Source organism: Vicia villosa, linkage group LG4, assembly GCF_029867415.1.
Source record: "Vicia villosa cultivar HV-30 ecotype Madison, WI linkage group LG4, Vvil1.0, whole genome shotgun sequence".
NCBI classification, from domain to species: Eukaryota; Viridiplantae; Streptophyta; class Magnoliopsida; order Fabales; family Fabaceae; genus Vicia; species Vicia villosa.
Window position 1 is genome coordinate 115,632,118 of NC_081183.1, and position 18,794 is coordinate 115,650,911.

The following is an 18,794-nucleotide window of genomic DNA, read 5'->3' on the forward strand; positions in this document are numbered from 1 at the left end:
TGTTATGTATTCAAACCCGAGTCATTATAATTAGATATTTTTGCAGCTACTATATGATCTAAAATAACGGAACATATTGAGATTAATTTCATCTAGTCTAGTCAATTAAAACCCGAGTCAAATATCATAATAAATCAACAATTAAATGTAAAAAACAAATTATATATACCATTAATATTTGCATGTTTTTAAGGAAGGTATGTAATTTAAGGAAAATATGAAAATTGTCATTGACTGCTTCATGTTTTTTAATTGATCTGAAATTTCCACGAAATGCAATAGTTACCATAATTTCATTTCATTTTCTTTTTGTTGTGAATGTCTTAAATTGCTCTAACTAATTGCCTTTCAAGAGTCACAACCCATATCCTTATCCCCATCACCATTGCACATGCAAAAATACAATGCTATAAATTGCTATACACACCACACATTGTAACATAACATGAGGGTTGGGAATTAAAGAGGATATATTTCATGATCATCAATATATTAGGTCAGCAATTGCTTTGCACTTAATTGATAGAAAAGTTTTCCAACCACTTACTTAAGAGAGGTGAGTCATTAGCATCTGGCACCACTTGTTTTTTACTCCAAAATAGTATAATGAGTATATAGTACAACCTTATTCACGGTTCTTTTATTTTCCATGTGTTAATATTCTCATATTAATTATATGAATGAGAACAAAATTTGTTATGATTACGCAGATTAGTGGGGACGGATACTATACTATAGTATTATGTTCAAACTCTGCCCTTTATCATCCTAGTGATAAACATATAAGTTAACATGCTATAAGTTGCATATAAATTGGATTTGATTAATTCAATTAATTTGAAGTAAGAGTTAAATTATAATTTGTCGACGGAGTGATTCACATTATTATTATTATTATTAAGTCTAATTCATGCTTGTCACTTTAGATGCTATTCACGCACTATGTATGTACCGCGTTGGGACCTCGTTGCACTATGCACAGCATTCACAAGTCGTTTTCCATTAATATGAAATCCGTATATTAAAAAAACATATATAGTATAATTTTTTAAAAAGACTATATAGAATTTCATATTATTTTTTGGGAGACCAAATGAATCTTTCACTCTCTTAATTCACGAATAATACTCTTTTTCACAATTTGTCAAAAGTTAAGGTCACTTGGAACAAAAGCATTCTCTTGACTTTATCTTATAATAATTATTAAAGTAATTGAATTATTAGTAACGTATTATTGAGTAAAAAGAATAACCATCATCTAAAGTGAGAATTCGCATTCTTGCAACGCTGGCTGGCTACAAACACTAACAGCTCCGATCTATGTCGACAGCCGACATAGAAATTGAAACCGCTGGAAAGGTTTCTGCTGTGGGTGGGAGTGGGACAAACATCTTGAATATGGTACAACTGTCTCTACGTGGGAAAGACACATTAAGCCATGGATAAAAAACTATTTAAATTACAAAAATGTACAGAGAGAAAAAGGCAAAGAAATCCAAAAGCACGTTACACACGTCACTCGCAAATTAAGGACACCTAACCCACACTCCGTTTATTTCTCTTCCACCTCACTTAAAATGAACATTGTTTCACTCTCTCAACTTAGCTGTTAGTTGTACAGAGACATCAAATATATGAGAGAGGAACAATTCATCTGTTATATTTTATTTATTTATTTTTAAAAGGTGAATTTTAACCATTAAATTATCAGACAAATTACAATATTTTTAACTTCGCCACCTAATTATTAATTAATAATTAATTAATTAAATATTGAAACCCTAATATAGAGTTGTTTCTTTCACACTTATATGCAGTTAGGCTGATGTTTATTCCATTCTAATTTTTTTCTGCAGGTTTTTAGGATTTTAAGAAGAAAGTGCCTCTTTGATTCTTTCCCTTATCACACGGCAATTAGTCAAATAAAAAAATCGGATACTTACTTTTTTGACGGTGAAATATTTTATTTCTCTTTTATTTATTATTTTTTCTGAAATTTTTTAAAACAAAACCATGTGAGTGAAGTAAACATTACTTACCGTTCACAACGATTAGTCCGTGATTGGTTGAAACCTGAATTGAACTGATAAAAGCTCTACTAATTTGCTCTCTTCCAAACACGACTTAAGTTTGAAACGGGTTTCCGATTTTTTTTCTACTCAACTGCTTATAAGAGATATTTTTTTTTCCTACTAGTTTTGTTTGAGATAGTGGGAGCGTGAGATAGGGTTAAAGAATTGATCGTTTCTGTTATGCTTTCGTGCGAAAAAGCTTTGTAGTAGTTGTAACGGTTTCATCTCTCCTGCGACAGTTATTTTAGCGAACTATGAGTTTTCTGAACGGTGCTTCACCGCGCCGGAGTCCGGCGGAGAATGTTGATATTGAAGCTGGTCCGTTTCCTCACCGCTCTTCGGATGACGACGGGGATACTTCCGATCCGTTTGATATTGGTGGGACAAAGCATGCTTCTATTAATCGACTGAAACGATGGAGAGTATGTTTTCTGTTCTTGCTCATGAATACTGTTGTTGATTGTTTTCTGTTTCGTTTTTGTTTATCTGTTTGTTTGTTTTTGAAGTGTTTGTGAACTGGATACACTGATTGGTGTTGATATTTCTATTTATGGCAGATTTAGGGTTTATGAGTGTGGTTTTTGCATGTTGTGTTTGGAATTTGTTGATTAGGGATTTAGTTTGTTTCTGTGTAGTATAGTGAGGCAGCAATGGAGTATTGTAGTTGTGGCTCTTAATATAGTCTATGAAATTAATGAAATAGTGTTGTAGTGTGGCAGCATGTTCTTTGATCTTTTTTAGGAACATGTAGGAAGAGAAAAGGAAAGGAGATTCTCAGAACACTCTAGAAAGATAGTTACAGCTTACTTGTTCGGGTTGTTAACACATTTAGGAATAGCAGTGCAGATTAGGGTTTTATTTAATTTTTATATATAGGGGAAACTGATTTGGGGTCCATCATGCGGTGATGTGGAAGAAGTGGGATCTTCCGTTCGTTTTCGTATTGGAGTACAAGCTTTAGCTTTCACGTAACTGATCGTTGTACTAGTTCATGAACAATTTTGCATGGATATTCACTTTACTTCTATATTTGATGCTAATCTTGGTATCTGTTTATTGTCTTTAGAGAAAGCAGGATATATAGACATGAATGTTATAATTGGAGAATATTGTTATAAGCCAGGGAAAGATACTTGTTTACCAAACACATCTCATTTGACCTAACAAACTTATAAGCCAGTCCAATAAAGTATAAGCTATTTTATTCGGGTTACCTAACATAGCAAAAATACAGCGTGCTCTTTAACTACCATACATTAGATTTTTTTTTTATTCATGCAAAAAACATATTCAATAGGCATTTGGAGCATATTTTCCAAGTTTTTGCACTTCAAAGAGAGTTGTTTATTTACATGAGTGACACTTCAGGCTAGAAGGCGACTTGATAATAGGGTGTTTTATGTATTCTTCCACAGCTAATAGATTTAGATTCTAAAATAATGAGTGAGTTCTTGGGTTTTAATTGTGTGATTCTTGCATAGAATGGATGGGTTAATCACTGTTATCAATATCAACTTGCTGGACGGAGCTGCTGACTCCGAAAATTCTATAACTCATGTCCTCTATCAGAGATTAAAAAAAACACGTGATTATTATTTTACACTATGCATATCAATGCTAAAAAACAAAAATGTTGAATGTATTTTCATTATTAATATTTAATATTTAATATTAATAATAATAGTTGAATCTAAAAACTAATAATCTAAAGGAGCTGAAGGAAAAAGAACACAACACAACACATGTATGCTTGATGTAAACTAAGGCAAAGGAAGAAAGGGAAGAGCCTAGAAGTTTAAGAAGAGGCATAATAGGTGCCTCTTGTTTCTGTCAGTCTGTCAGAAGGTCAGGGTAGGCCGGAAGTAGTACAATTTCAGTGGTATAGTGGATGGAAATGATATATTGCATATTGGAAACCCATTGAAGTTGTGGTGACTCAAATTCCAAGCTGGTTTCAACGGAGAACTAACATTATCCTTCCTTTTACAAATGTTGTTGGTTGGAAACTACACTGGCTGAGTGGCTGGAAATAGAAAAAGCAATACTTTGTCTTAAGTTGAAGTAGAGTAAATGTTCTATGTTCTGTTGCAATGGTGCTGCTGCAAAATAAACAAAATTTATCAGGGACATGAATCCTCTTCTTTCAGCTGTACAAAAGTTGTTTTCTTAATAACTGCGTTCAGACTATAACTAGTTTCATACTTTCATTTGATTATTCTGTATTTCTATTACTGACATGGGAGCAATCCCTTGTGTCTTTAGCAAGCGGCGCTTGTGCTAAATGCTTCCCGTCGATTTCGTTATACCTTGGACTTGAAGAAAGAAGAAGAGAAGAAACAAATACTGAGAAAGATTAGAGCGCATGCTCAAGCCATTAGAGTACAGTTCCTTCATTGGACTTTCTTTGTTATACTTATGTTGCGTATGTGTAATGCACTACTTATTCATTTTGCCGTAACAGGCAGCATATCTTTTCAAAGCAGCTGGGGGGCCTGTGCAGGAACCAGGACCAGGGCAAGGGCAAGTGAGGGGTAAGTAATTTGATGATGCTCATTGTTGTTTATAAATATCTTTGCGTTATTATTTGTAATAATTTTGTCATTCTGAAACCAATGCTATTATCTCTTTTATTTGTTAACATTTTCTGCTTATGAATTATTGGTCTGTTTGACTGGATGAAGTTTGAGAGAAAAAGAGAATTTGAGAGAGAAAGATTATGATAATTGGATTTTCATTTTCTAACTTTATGTTACTAAAATAGATATAATACTAAGCAGTTGCCAATGTTGACTAAACTGAATAGCAATTACTCTCATAAGTAACTAACAGCGACTCAGCAACTACTTATAACCTTGTTTAACACTGACACTCTAGGTTGAAGGGGTGTTTGACATGTTTCGAAAGACCAACACTTGTAGGACCCTTGCATGTGATTACATTCAATAGAGTGGGAATGATGATGACATCACCATGAGTAAGAATAGAGTGAACCAGAGAGTGAACTGAGGCTTGGGGAGTGAGAGCATCTGCAAGTTGATAATATGCTGGTAGTACAGAACAATGAGGGACCTAGCTAGAGTCTTGTTCTCAAACAAAGTAAAAGTCTAGCATCAAGTGTTTTGTCCTTGAGCGAAGCACCAAGCTGTATATACTGATTACAACTCTAAGTTGATTGTCTCAGTAGGCTACAAGAGTTGTGTACGGAATTTTTAATTCAGAAATAAGAGACTGATTCCAATGAGTTCTATAGCCATGCGAGCAAGAATACAAACCTCTTATTTACACAAGAATGAATAACAATGTTTTGTTTCCGTGCTCTCAAAGACACCAAGTTTGTGCCTAAGAAAATGCAAAAGCCTGAAGTTGAGTGTCTGCCCTCAATGTTAAAGGCCTAATAGTATCACATAATGTGTTTTAATAATTTTCCAGTGCTCCAAACAAGTGGTACACTTTTTTTCTACATTAAATATACTTTCATTTTGCGATACCTGTTTTATGGACTTGCCCTGGTATAGTATATTGATTCAGTATAGATAAGTGGGGGAAATCCTCACCCTACTAGCCGGTTTTATAGGGTTGAGTTAAGTCCAACCACAGTTCTTAACATGGTATCAGAGCTTCGTTTAAGATCCGGTGGGCCACCTATTATGATTTATGCTATTGGGCCACCCACCATTTATTTCCACGCTCCTGTTGTCTAGTCCTGAGCGTGAGGGTGTGTGTTAAGAGTCCCACATCGGACAATATATGGCCTGAACATGTGCTTATAAGTGGGGGCAATCTTCACCCTACAAGCCGGTTTTGTAGGGTTGAGTTAAGTCCAACCACATTTCTTAACAGATAACTTCATAAACTTTTTCTATTTTTCCTTACTCAATATTAATAATCAATTATTTTAACGTTTAGAAACTGCAAAACCCCTTCAAACCCCTACTGGTGAATTTGCAATTGGACCCGAGCAACTCGCCTCCATTTCAAGGGAGCACGATATTGCCTCTTTGCAGCAATATGGAGGGGTATGTTTGACAAGAATAATTTTTTACACTGGGTAATATTGTCAATGGAAGTCATAAATTTCATGGTTTTTCTTTCTGAATTACTATCAGGTTGCAGGGGTATCAAATTTATTGAAAACCGATTTAGAGAAGGGGGTTGATGGCGATGATGCTGACTTACTAAGACGAAGAAATGCATTTGGTTCCAACAATTACCCTCGAAAGAAAGGAAGAAGTTTTCTGGTAACTTCTATTGTTCTTGGACTATTGGAATCATAAATGTTTTATGGTTATATGGTATAACTCAGACTTGGTAAACAAGTTAAACTTGTCTGCCCAAAGCATAGCTAGTTATTTTTCGGGGGTTGGGTTACATTACATATATTAACCTGCTTAACTGCGTGTGGGAAGTGGAGCGGGTTAACTTGTATATTTTTTTATTGAACTTCTTAATATCAGATTTCTAAGACCAACTCCAAATACAATTTTTCATTGTTTTCAATTCCTAATCCCATTCACTTTTTTTTACTTCAACATGTTCATTTGTTTTCTATTTAATTTCTTTGATTTTTTTTTTTAATATTTGGGGGCAGGTTGACTGACCAGCCCATTGTTAAACAGAACCTGCCAGTTTTTATGGGTTGGTGATGGGGCCGAACGGGGCGAGTTAACTTGCATTGCAGCAACCTCATTATGTTTTACTCGGGGGAATATTGTTGTGACTTGTTTGTTTTTGATGCCTTAACAGATGTTTATGTGGGATGCTTGCAAGGATCTGACCTTGGTTATTTTAATGGTAGCTGCAGCAGCTTCATTGGCACTGGGGATAAAATCCGAGGTGAGATTGGCTAAGATAGTTCTAGCGCAATTCTGTGCTTTTTGTTGGGTGCCAACAGTGATTATGTCCTTCCATTTGTAATTTAGGATAAGTGGTATATTTCATTAACTTTGAATTTTTTTCTTACCATTCATAAATATTTCTGTTGCAGGGTATTAAGGAAGGATGGTATGATGGGGGAAGCATTGCTTTTGCAGTTATTCTTGTTATTGTTGTTACAGGTATCATATTATCTTTTTGGGGTACTAATGGATGGAACATGGACTCAGATCCCTAAAAACGAGGCTTCACTTTAGAGGGGAAAATAATGCAATTCAGCTGTTGATGACAATCTCAATAATCGATATTTTCAATACACATGTGGAACAAATCATTGACGTGTTGAAATATCAACAGTTGGTTTCTTATCGGGTTTAGATGTTTTTATTTCCCCTCAAATCTGAATAGTAAATCATTTGAGAGGTGCCGAATTCATAATGCACAAAAGTTGTTTTTTATTACAAATTTTTAGACTGTTTTATACTTTCCTATTTGGTATGAAGTCTTTGGTGATGCAACTCGTTCATGATCCACTGCCCACTTTGTCATTGTAGAATTTGTCAGTAATTTCTCCGTTGAACAGCCCTCACCCAATTTCAGTATATTTTTTTTTTGAAATGACAAGAGTTGTTATTTATGTTAGTGATGGAGTTAAACACATGACCTCCTTATCACTCCAATCCTTATGTTCCCCCCTAAATCACTAAGCCACCTTATCACTCTAATTTCATTAATTACATCTCCCTCATTTTGTAGCTGTAAGTGATTATAAGCAGTCTCTTCAGTTTCGAGACCTAAATGAAGAGAAGAGAAATATACACTTGGAGGTTTGTTTTTTTTAATAGATTGTTATTTTTTTGAATGCTTGATTTGACTTTTTTATATTCATATTATATTTTACTAACAATTTTCTTGTCACATTTTTAACTTTATGTCTGAATTTGTGCTTGAGAAGGTTGTTAGAGGTGGTAGAAGGGTTGAAATCTCAATATATGATCTCGTTGTTGGGGATGTTATTCCTCTTAATATTGGTAACCAGGTACATGATCTTGGTCATTTGTTGTTTTGCTTTCTATACTTGACGATTATATTTCCTTTTTGTTATTAATTTTGTTGTTCTTTCCAGGTCCCTGCTGATGGAATTGTGATCAGTGGTCACTCTCTTTCCATTGATGAATCGAGCATGACAGGGGAGAGCAAAATTGTTAGTACTTATTTCAATATTGTCAGAATTTTAGAATAGTTCTTTATTGTAATGAATTTTGTTTTTGCAGGCCCACAAGGATTCTAAGGATCCCTTTCTGATGTCTGGCTGTAAGGTTGCAGATGGCAGTGGTACTATGCTGGTAAGTTAGACTTCATTTTTCCTTATTTTCTCTTTTAATTTTATGCTGTCCTAGTTTAATTTGTGTCAGAAGTTTTGAAAGGGTCATTTAGGTAGTTAAGGGTATGCAATGTTGCTTTGCTAGAAGTGTGGGTGGTAATTTTTCCAATGGCGAAAAGTTGTGCACTAATTGGCAAAGTAAAGTATTCCTGATTTGATTCATAACAATGTATTCATTCATCAAATGTGAATAATATATTTTTTTGTTTTGTAAATGACAATTATTTTGAAGAGTTTTTAGTTAGAATTTGAATTCTAATATCGAAACAATTGAGTTGCAGAGAAATTGGAGTCGGTAAAATACGAGTTGATTATTACTGAACTTCTCACAACAATTCAATAGATCTAATTGACTGTATTTATTTTCTTGTTCAATCTGTTATGTTGATTAAAATTAGCTTGTCGGCGTCTTTTCCCTCACTTGTTTATTTATTTTTGCAGGTAACGGGTGTTGGAATTAATACTGAATGGGGCCTTCTAATGGCTAGCATTTCAGAAGATACTGGTGAAGAAACACCTCTGCAGGTCTTCTTCTTATCGGTGGTTTTTGGCTGTTATTCTGTTACTTATAATTCAATTATTCTTATAAGTTCTCATTATAGGTCCGCTTGAATGGCGTAGCCACCTTTATTGGTATTGTTGGACTCACTGTTGCTGTTATTGTCCTGGTTGTGCTACTGGCCAGGTAATTAATTTATTGCTCATATTTGCCATATTTTTCTTAGTTTGAGTCATCAAAGGTGTTTTTTTGCATGCTTCTAAAGTGGAAACTTGTTATCAGATATTTCTCCGGGCATTCGAAGAATAGTGATGGGACAAAACAGTTCACAGCTGGCAGGACCTCAGCTAGTGATGCTGTTGATGGAGCAATTAAGATAATAACTGTTGCGGTAGGTGCCTTGATAAATACTAATTTACCATAGCATGAGTGGTGCAGTTACCCATATTTATTAATTGACTGGCTTTCAAATTTAATATCTGTTATTGTAATTTGTAACCCATTGAATATTTAGGTCACCATTGTAGTTGTTGCAGTGCCTGAGGGGCTCCCACTTGCAGTCACTTTAACGTAAGACTTATAATTCTTGTCCAAGCATCTAGTTTTTACTTTGTTGTTGTGAAGTCTTACTACTAGTCTGTGTTTTAAGTCTTACAAATTTACATTAGTGCCATTGCACATAATGATAAATTTGCCATGGTTCTTGTTCTTCATTATGATTTGAATTTGCTATGTTAAGTCTTTCAGCGGTCATATTTTTGTAAACAATGACCCAACGCTTGGTCCAATATATCGAATATTCCATTTTTCTATCTTCAGTAGGTTTTTATTTTCTCGTTCTTCTATCAATTGTGATCCGTATTCATCTTAGAATATTAATATGCTCATTCAGATCTGTAATATATTTGTTTTCTATTCTTCTTCAATTTTCCTTTCTCAAATCTTTATAGTCTATACTTACACATTTTTTCCGTCAATTTTGTTATAGTCTGGCCTACTCAATGCGGAAAATGATGGCAGATAAAGCTTTGGTATGCTAATTGATGTTTGTGCTTTGACTAGATTTTGATATGATTATATGAGTAGCATAACACATTGAACTGTAGGTGAGGAGGCTTTCTGCCTGTGAAACAATGGGCTCTGCTACAACCATATGCAGCGATAAAACCGGCACATTGACTATGAATCAGGTTGGTTGTCGTTCAGTATTGGAACCATTGACTTGCATGATAACTTTTTCTGACTAGTTACTTAAACTTGTCGGAGGGTACTTGTTGCAAACGTCTTTCTCTTTAGTGGCTTTCTTGCTTGGCATGTTATACAATAAATTACAATAATTGAAGAGTTTTACATGTAAACTATTTTATCAATATGATGTGATATCCATTCAAACTTTTGTTTATATCTTGAGGTAGTTCATTAATGTTGGCTTTGGTTGGCATATAATTATGTTTGTACAGAAGGTTCTCACAGATTCTTGATTTTTATGAATTCTGTGTGACAGATGACTGTAGTTGAGGTTTATGCTGGGGGCAGTAAGATTGATCCACCTCACCAGCTGGAGAGTTCTCCTAAGCTACGCGCTCTACTCATTGAAGGTGTTGCACAGAACACTAATGGCAGCGTTTTTGTCCCTGAGGTATGCTTGAATTTATTCTAGTGGGCTGTTCTCCTTCCCAAAAAATTATTTTTCTCAGCAGATAGTCAGCTCGTTCAATTACTTATTGCATACTATTGTCTTGTACAGGGTGCTAATGATGTTGAGGTTTCTGGATCGCCAACAGAAAAAGCAATTTTACATTGGGCACTAAAGGTCTGTTTTGGAAAAGCAGTTATTTCTGATTTTTTTTTTTCAGGGTGATTTATGTGCTTACAACTACTTGTGTTGTATTGAATCTCAGGTTGGGATGAATTTCGTGAATGCTCGGTCAGAATCATCAATTCTTCATGTCTTTCCGTTCAACTCAGAGAAAAAGAGAGGCGGAGTTGCAATACAGACGGTACTATCTTATTGGCATTTTAATTCAACTATGTAGATATTTTACTTCCTTTGAATTGGTACAATATTAGGTAGCAAATTCATGCATAAATGATTCACTTTATCTGCCAAATAAAGTAGTTTGATACTGTTTTTTGCAGGCTGACTCTGTTCATATACATTGGAAAGGTGCCGCTGAGATTGTTCTAGCCTGCTGTACAGGGTACATTGATAGAAATGACCAGCTGGTGAAAATAGATGAAGAGAAGGTTTGACAAACTCATTGCATGTTATTGGAGCATATTTAATATTGATATTTGGTTACTGCAATTGTTTCTGTTCGTATTTCACAGAACTGTACATCTGTTTTTCTGTTTAGTTAGTCATTTTTACCGATTACACCAGATGCTTCCAAAAACTTTATCTGAAACACAGCCAGTTAGTGATGTTACATGGTATGATAGTTATCTCTAAGGCTGAACCTTGGTATATGAGCTTCTTTTCTCTAAAAAATCAGATTCAAAATACACAATAAGGACCATCCTTTCAATTATCTATTTCTTCTACCATCATCTCAGTATGGTATTATGAGCATGAATTTATTGAACATGGCCTGAATTTTTTCTTTGCCAGCTTCTCCTCTACATTGAACGGCGACAACCCCACCTCTGCAAGTTTCTCTAAATTCTCACTCAACAGTGGTTTTGTCTTGTATTTTTCATTCTGTTGCTTAAAATGAAGTATCATATCAAAATCATGATTGTTACCCCTGTCCTGGGTGCCTCTCATCTTCTATTATTGTCAACGCCGGAAATCTATTTCATTTTAATACCACTTTCTGTGCTGTCAAATTTAAGGACTCAAGTGAAATTCTCGTTGTGGAATTGTTGGCCCGAGTGGTTTGTTTTTGTCAATCTTCTGCCTTAATGTACTTCTCCCGTGCTTTCTATTGGTATTAGTTCATTCATCGAAGTCGTTTTCATCCATCCGAATACAACATTTCTGTCTGTATCTTTCCCTTCATCTTGTAGTCAATAGCAGTGATGGTGGCCTACTTGAAGGTTCGGTGCTAGGTGACTGGGTTAAATGTCACGACGGAGCAAACCTGTCTAGTAGCCGTAGTGCCGTCTATGGCAATGAAATTGCAGAGGAGTGGTGGAGAAGACGATGAACACAACAGATAAGAAGATAGGAAAAGGCAAATAAGGTTTTCTTTTCAAAGAAAACAATTTCCCTCACCTTTTATCTTGTATAGGTTTTCTTTTCTTTTGCGGCCTCTCCTAACTTCTCTTTTGCGATCTCCCCTTTTCATGTGAGACGGAACCTTCTTTCCTTCGCTCTTTGCGCCACCAAATCTCTTCTTCTCCCCTATTTTTCTCACCCCTAGGATTTGGAGTAGTTGCCTTACTGCTAAAATCTCTTTTGTTGATGTGTTCCCTCCTTCACATGTTTTATTCTTCTAAAATTTAAATTGGAAGGGTTGTTTATCATCAATTTAGAGTGCACAGTATTAGGTAACAAGGTGACCTGATACAGTAAGTTACACAATAGGGAAACTGACAGGTGTCAGTTCTTAGCTCAACTACTAACAACTACTCTAATACACAATAGCGCCACCACAAGAAATGTGGGAGCCGCATCTGATAGTGCCACCCTCATGTCTGTAAGCTTTCTTTCTCTGCGTAACATTGTGACTGGAACCCTTCTCTTTTCTCTCTTCGAGCTGAACATTTGTGTCTGCAACATCTTATACGCAGCTCTGCTGCAAGGCAGCAACCTCAATTTTGCCATTGCTGTCCTCCAAATGCGATCTCTCCTTTTTGTATGAAGCTGCCTTCCATTTTCCTCTTAGCTGAAGCCTGAATCAGTTAGTGGAAGCTAGCTGATCTGACAAGTATCTCACAAAGCTTGAATTTCTATAGATACATGGATCTTCTCGTATAGACAGAATTAGATTTAGATTATATGATGATTAATAACCCCCTTTAGTTTCTTTCTCTCTTACTATAATCTCAATGCATATAGTAGCATCATGGTATAATAATGTCTTATTCAGGAAGCTTAATTAGAATCAATGATCAGGTAATGACATTTTCTTCAATTTTGTTTCAGTTTTCTCTTTCTTCCCAATTAGGTAATCATGACAGCTTCCCCTCATTCGTCTGTCCTGTTTTTTATATCTTTTCCATATCATGGATTTTATTAGTACACAATATTCTGTGACCGGAGAATTTTCAAAGTTGGAAATTTATAGAACAGGGGAAAACAAACAAATTAGTATGTATTGAAATGTCTTGATGACCTTTTTGATTCTTAAACAGTAATTTTTGTTATTTTGCCAAAGTTTTTAAGTATAATTTTCTGGGTATGCAGATGAATTATTTCAGAAAAGCTATTGAAGACATGGCTTCTGATAGTCTACGTTGTGTTGCAATTGCATATAGACCATTTGAGGATGCAGTTCCAGATACTGAGGAACAACTTGCTCACTGGTCTTTGCCAGAGGATGGACTGGTTTTACTAGCTATTGTTGGTATCAAGGTTTGTATTTTCCTTAGAAACATGCCTACCATTTTCATGTTTGTTATTCTTTTTCTAATTATGCATGATATTATACTCACAGTTTTATTTTTCTCTAACTTAAAGTTGAAGCTCCTTACCATTCATTCATTCATTCCCGAATGGCTTTTACACTTGCATACTTTCTTTACTTGGGAGGCAGCAGGGAATTTTATTGTAGTTTATTTTCTTTGTTGTGTTTTTTTCCTTGCTATTTTCCTTGCTATTGACATTACTATATACTTGGGGATTTGTCTACCTAACTTACGAAAGGGTTGATTGCCTGTCTTTAGATTTGTCTACCTAACACAATCCTACAAAACCGGCTTGTAGGGTGAAGATTATCCCCATTTATAAGCACATGTTTAGGGTTTAGGGTTTAGCGGAAACCATAATAGGTGGCCCACCGGATCTTAAATGAGACTCTGATACCATGCTAAGAAAGGTGGTTGGGCCCAACACAATCCTACAAAACTGGCTTTTTGGGTTAGGATTGCCCCCACTTATAAGTACATGTTCTGGCCATGTATTGTCCGATGTGTGGGACTCTTTAACAAGATTTAGACTTCACAAAGAAATGTAGTTGGTAGTTTATAGTTTCTGACGCTTCAATTGGTTAAATTTATATGGATTTTGAATAACTTTTTTTTATTGTATATCATTTGTTGAAATACAGGATCCTTGTCGACCTGGTGTCAAAGATTCAGTACAGCTTTGCCAAAAAGCCGGGGTTAAGGTATTATAAATCTTTGGTTTTGAAAATGTTTTTGTGTCCCAAAATATGCTTATTGTTGAATGAACATGTTCAGTTTTCATTTCAAAGCGTTACCATTGGCATGATAGTGGCACAGTGAATATAGACGTATACAAGTCATGTCAAAATTGTGAAATGTACAATTGAACTTGCATAATGCAACTAATATAACTATAGCCACTTACGTTGAACCTAAAATGTTCTCTAGCGTATTGAGCTTACTAAAACTGTCAATTTAGGATACTTTTGAGAGGACATTTCTGTTGTGGAGCATCATGTGATGGATTGCGTCAACATCTGTATTTTTTTAAAAAAAATTTTTGATCTCAAAGATTTCAAGGATCCAATTCTATTTATTATTAAACTTACTCCCTCCGTTCCACAATGAGTGACCCAACACATCATTTCACACAGATTAAGAAAAGGGTATAAAAGTAAGAAAGAGAATGTTGTTTTTACTATACTACCCATATCATGTATTGAAAATTGTGAAATTTTTATTAGAGGGTAGAATTGGAAAGAGTGTATTGGAAATCGAAATGGGTCATTCATTTTGGGACATCATTTTATTTTAAATGGGTCACTCATTGTGGGACGGAGGAAGTATTTGATATTCAATAGCTTGCAAATTGATCATCTCAAATAAGAAAGTTTCCTTGTGCAGTTTTATACATCATTTTTTAATTTCACTGTTTCAATTTCTAATCCTAGGTAAGGATGGTCACGGGTGACAATGTCAAAACTGCAAAAGCAATTGCTGTGGAATGTGGAATACTTAGCTCACTTGCTGAAGCTACAGAGAGAAATGTCATTGAAGGAAAAACATTTCGAGCCTTGTCAGATTCAGAGAGAGAAGATATTGCAGATTCGATATCGGTATAGTCCAGCTTCTATGGGCCTTTAGTTCTTGTGCTCTTAGTGATATACATTGTAAACGAATATTGTGTAACAGGTTATGGGAAGGTCATCTCCCAATGATAAACTATTGTTAGTACAAGCATTAAGAAGGAAGGGCCATGTTGTTGCTGTAACCGGGGATGGAACGAATGATGCTCCTGCACTTCATGAGGTTTGTGTAACTTATTTTTGGCTCCATGATTTTTATGTCTAGTTCAAGAACACATCACGATGATAATCAAAACCAAATGATACATTAACCGAGTATATGTGACTCGACCGTACTTTCTATCTTATGTTGTAAAAAATAAACATATTCCGTTGTTTTTTTCCCCAAATTTCAATAGTTTGACTGTATTGTTAAATGTAGAGCCATCCATGGTTCTTTTTCCCTGATATTAAACTTTTCAGATAGTTGGCTCATGACTTGGTATCCATTCCAAGTCTCTAAAGCCAATTGGTCATGGGTTTGATCTTGGTTGCTCCATTCTTTTCTAAAGAAAATTAAATTTCAGTACAGTGAATGGTAAGTTTCAAACCCAAAGGATAATTGATTGAGGGTAGATGCTTACTGAAATGGCTTAAGCTTCAATCAATTGTTGTGCTTTCATCTGACAGCTTGAGCTTTTGGAATAGTTAGTTCATGACATATACTCTACTATATTCTAATGCATGGATTTTGTTATAATGAAGTTGACTAGTTTTTTTTCCGGTGTTGTAACTATCTACCTTTTGGCACATAGGCGGATATTGGTCTTGCTATGGGTATTGCTGGCACAGAAGTTGCCAAAGAGAGCTCTGATATCATTATATTGGATGACAATTTTGCTTCAGTTGTGAAGGTAGAATCCTCGTGTATTTGGGTGCTTGTGCACACACGCTTGAATGCACAATAATTTGTTCGTAGTTTAATATATTCTCAATGAATGATGAATAGCTCTTCATAGGATCTTGAAAAGCTATTTATATTATTACTAGAAAATAGAAATACAATTGTTGTTTTTCAATATCAACTGCAAATGAAGGGTTTGTAGAGAATTGATGCAATTATATATTTGCATAGTTTTGGATATTTGGTTAAGTAAATTGGTATTTGAAGCTTAACTGGCAACAACTTTCATGGTTTTCTTCAAATTTAGGTTGTCAGATGGGGTCGGTCTGTTTATGCAAATATTCAAAAATTTATCCAGTTTCAGCTGACAGTCAATGTGGCAGCTCTTGTTATAAATGTTGTTGCCGCTGTTTCCTCCGGTGAGGTTCCACTGAATGCAGTGCAGGTATACCCCCCTCTCTCCACTCTGGCTTGTGTTGCTGACATATTTGGAACATTCTTATATCTCTCTGTTTCTAATATTACTTCCTTTACAGCTTCTCTGGGTAAATCTTATCATGGATACACTGGGAGCACTAGCCTTGGCAACTGAACCACCAACTGATCACCTCATGGATCGAACTCCTGTGGGTCGTAGGTCAGAATTTAATTATTTTCTGATTTTTGCACTGTAGTCTATGTCATGTTAATCTTGGGTTACAGTATTTTGAAAATTTCGAGAAGAGATTCAATATAATTGGGAATCCAATTTTGTGGAATGGAAAAACTTTCGGTATAACCATAACAATATGAAATACAAGCAATTTGGTATGGTTACACAATCTCACATCAGGAAAAAGATACAGCTTCCCATAGCCATAGAGCTGCTAGCCAGTGAAGGTTGAATTTTTGTGCATGCTTTGGCTGAATCTTGGGTTACACAGTGCTTTGAAAATTTGGAGAAGTGATTCAATACGGCTGGGAATCCAATTCTTGCTCTGTTTCAAACTTACGGGTCATTTTAGTTGTTTTAACAAATTTCTAAATATCTGCCGGGAAATGGGAAAACTGTGGGTATAACCACAACCATTTGAATTACAATCAGTTTAGTGTGGTTACACAATCTCACTTTAGAAAACAAAACAGTTTCCGATAGCCTTGAGGCATCTAGCTACTGAAGGGTTAATTTGTGTGTGCACGCATTTGCTGAATGAATTGATGAATTGTTGTACAATTTCATCCCGGGTTTATAGTTATCGCAATAGATTTGGACTGTGAGAGTATTTTACAAAACCATAAAGGAAATGCCCTAAAAATAATACAAGAACATGCGGGTACGATCAAATGAAAAACACTTGTGGTGTCGCATGTAGATCCTTCTAAACAGTGAATTTGCACATGCAAGCATGTATCTACATAAAGTAACAGTAAATGATAGTCAATTTTTTATTTATTTATCAATGTAGTTTTGTGACAGCTATTTGTGTTGATTTTTTTGAGGTGTAGTTGACATGCCTTTGATGCTTTTCAGGGAACCTCTCATAACAAATATCATGTGGAGGAATTTGCTGATACAGGTGGATTTTGTTTGTCATTTATTAGTATTCCTGTTTGATATTTTGTTGGATATGGTAGAAACTTGTCTGTTGGCTTATTCACATGGGGCCTGCTAAGTGATTTTAAAAAAAAAGTGTTACGTGTTTATTAATACTGTTTATACTAAACATTTTCTTTTGGATCTAACTCTGGCAATAATAATTGGAAATTTTCAGGCGATGTATCAAGTGTGTGTTTTGCTTGTTCTCAATTTCCAAGGTGTACGCATATTGGGTCTTGAGCATCAAAATAGTGAACATGCTATCAAAGTAAAGAACACTTTGATCTTCAATGCTTTTGTCATCTGTCAAGTAAGTTATTATCTTCATCCTTTTATTGCTGCTAAATCCTTTTGATGTTAGAAAAGGTTATGGTATATGAAATATTATGTTATGCTACTAAATCCTCTGCATGCTTTCAAACTGCAGGTCTTCAACGAATTTAATGCTCGTAAGCCAGATGAATTCAACATTTTTAAAGGAGTCACTAAAAACTTCCTCTTTATGGGAATAATTGCATTTACTGTTGTACTTCAGGTTAGTCTTTTCAAATCGTTTTGTTGTTTAGCTTTCTCTGTAATTTGTTAGCGCCACTAAATAATTACACTTGTTCTTCAGGTTATCATTGTTGAATTTCTTGGGAAGTTCACTAAAACTACTCGGCTTAATTGGCAGCAGTGGCTCATTTCTGTCGTTATTGGATTAATTGGGTTAGTTGAATAAACAATTTGAAAACCTGATTCTATCTTGTTCTTTCGTGATTTTTCATCTTATTATAGCTACTGTATTAACAAAATTTACAGGGTTTGGTTGTGCACAAACTATAACAGAAACTTCCCTTTACTAATGTCTTTTTTTCCCGTTTTTCAGTTGGCCTCTTGCCGTTGTTGGGAAATTGATACCAGTACCAGCAACTCCAATCAACACTGTTTTTGCTAAGATTCGAAGAACTAAAAAGAGTAAAGAACCTGTGACATCTCAATAGTTGTACATAGGCGTCATGCTGTTTCAGACACTTGCTGCCGTTTCATTTGTTTTTCTACTGATGGTTTGTAAAGGGAAATAGTATATAGTGCTATATACCACGTTTCTTTTGCTACTAGCCAACATTAACCTGCTAATTTCCGGAGAAATTTGGATTTGTTTTACGCCTAGGTTCTAACACAAATATACGAATTTCAGCTAGTTTTGGTTTTTGTGGATTGTATTTGTTTGATATCAATACTTCGGTGGATTTGATGAGAAAATATTGGTTATCATGTCAAAATCCGTTTGTTGATTGTATGTTTGGATTTGATTGCTCTTGATATCCTTGATTGTAAGGATTAATTCTTCTCTCGTTCAGTTTATTAGTAAAATCTGTAATGAAGCTA

The 18,794-nt window shown here is 35.1% G+C and overlaps 1 protein-coding gene across 1 annotated transcript; it reads left to right on the plus strand.

Annotated features, from left to right (window-relative positions):
• The first annotated feature begins 2,017 nt into the window (after positions 1-2,017).
• LOC131595078 (calcium-transporting ATPase 8, plasma membrane-type-like) lies at positions 2,018-18,794 on the plus strand. The gene is made up of 33 exons (XM_058867321.1): positions 2,018-2,494; positions 4,335-4,451; positions 4,534-4,603; positions 5,979-6,088; positions 6,179-6,310; positions 6,816-6,905; positions 7,057-7,126; positions 7,701-7,771; positions 7,900-7,983; positions 8,071-8,148; positions 8,219-8,290; positions 8,770-8,853; positions 8,931-9,013; positions 9,110-9,218; positions 9,342-9,397; positions 9,816-9,858; positions 9,934-10,017; positions 10,332-10,466; positions 10,575-10,640; positions 10,729-10,827; positions 10,967-11,074; positions 13,179-13,346; positions 14,041-14,100; positions 14,830-14,994; positions 15,071-15,187; positions 15,759-15,857; positions 16,155-16,292; positions 16,384-16,484; positions 17,358-17,403; positions 17,599-17,733; positions 17,851-17,958; positions 18,040-18,131; positions 18,292-18,794. The coding sequence occupies exons 1-33, from the start codon at positions 2,327-2,329 to the stop codon at positions 18,404-18,406; spliced, it is 3,273 nt and encodes a 1,090-aa protein (XP_058723304.1). The 5' UTR covers positions 2,018-2,326; the 3' UTR covers positions 18,407-18,794.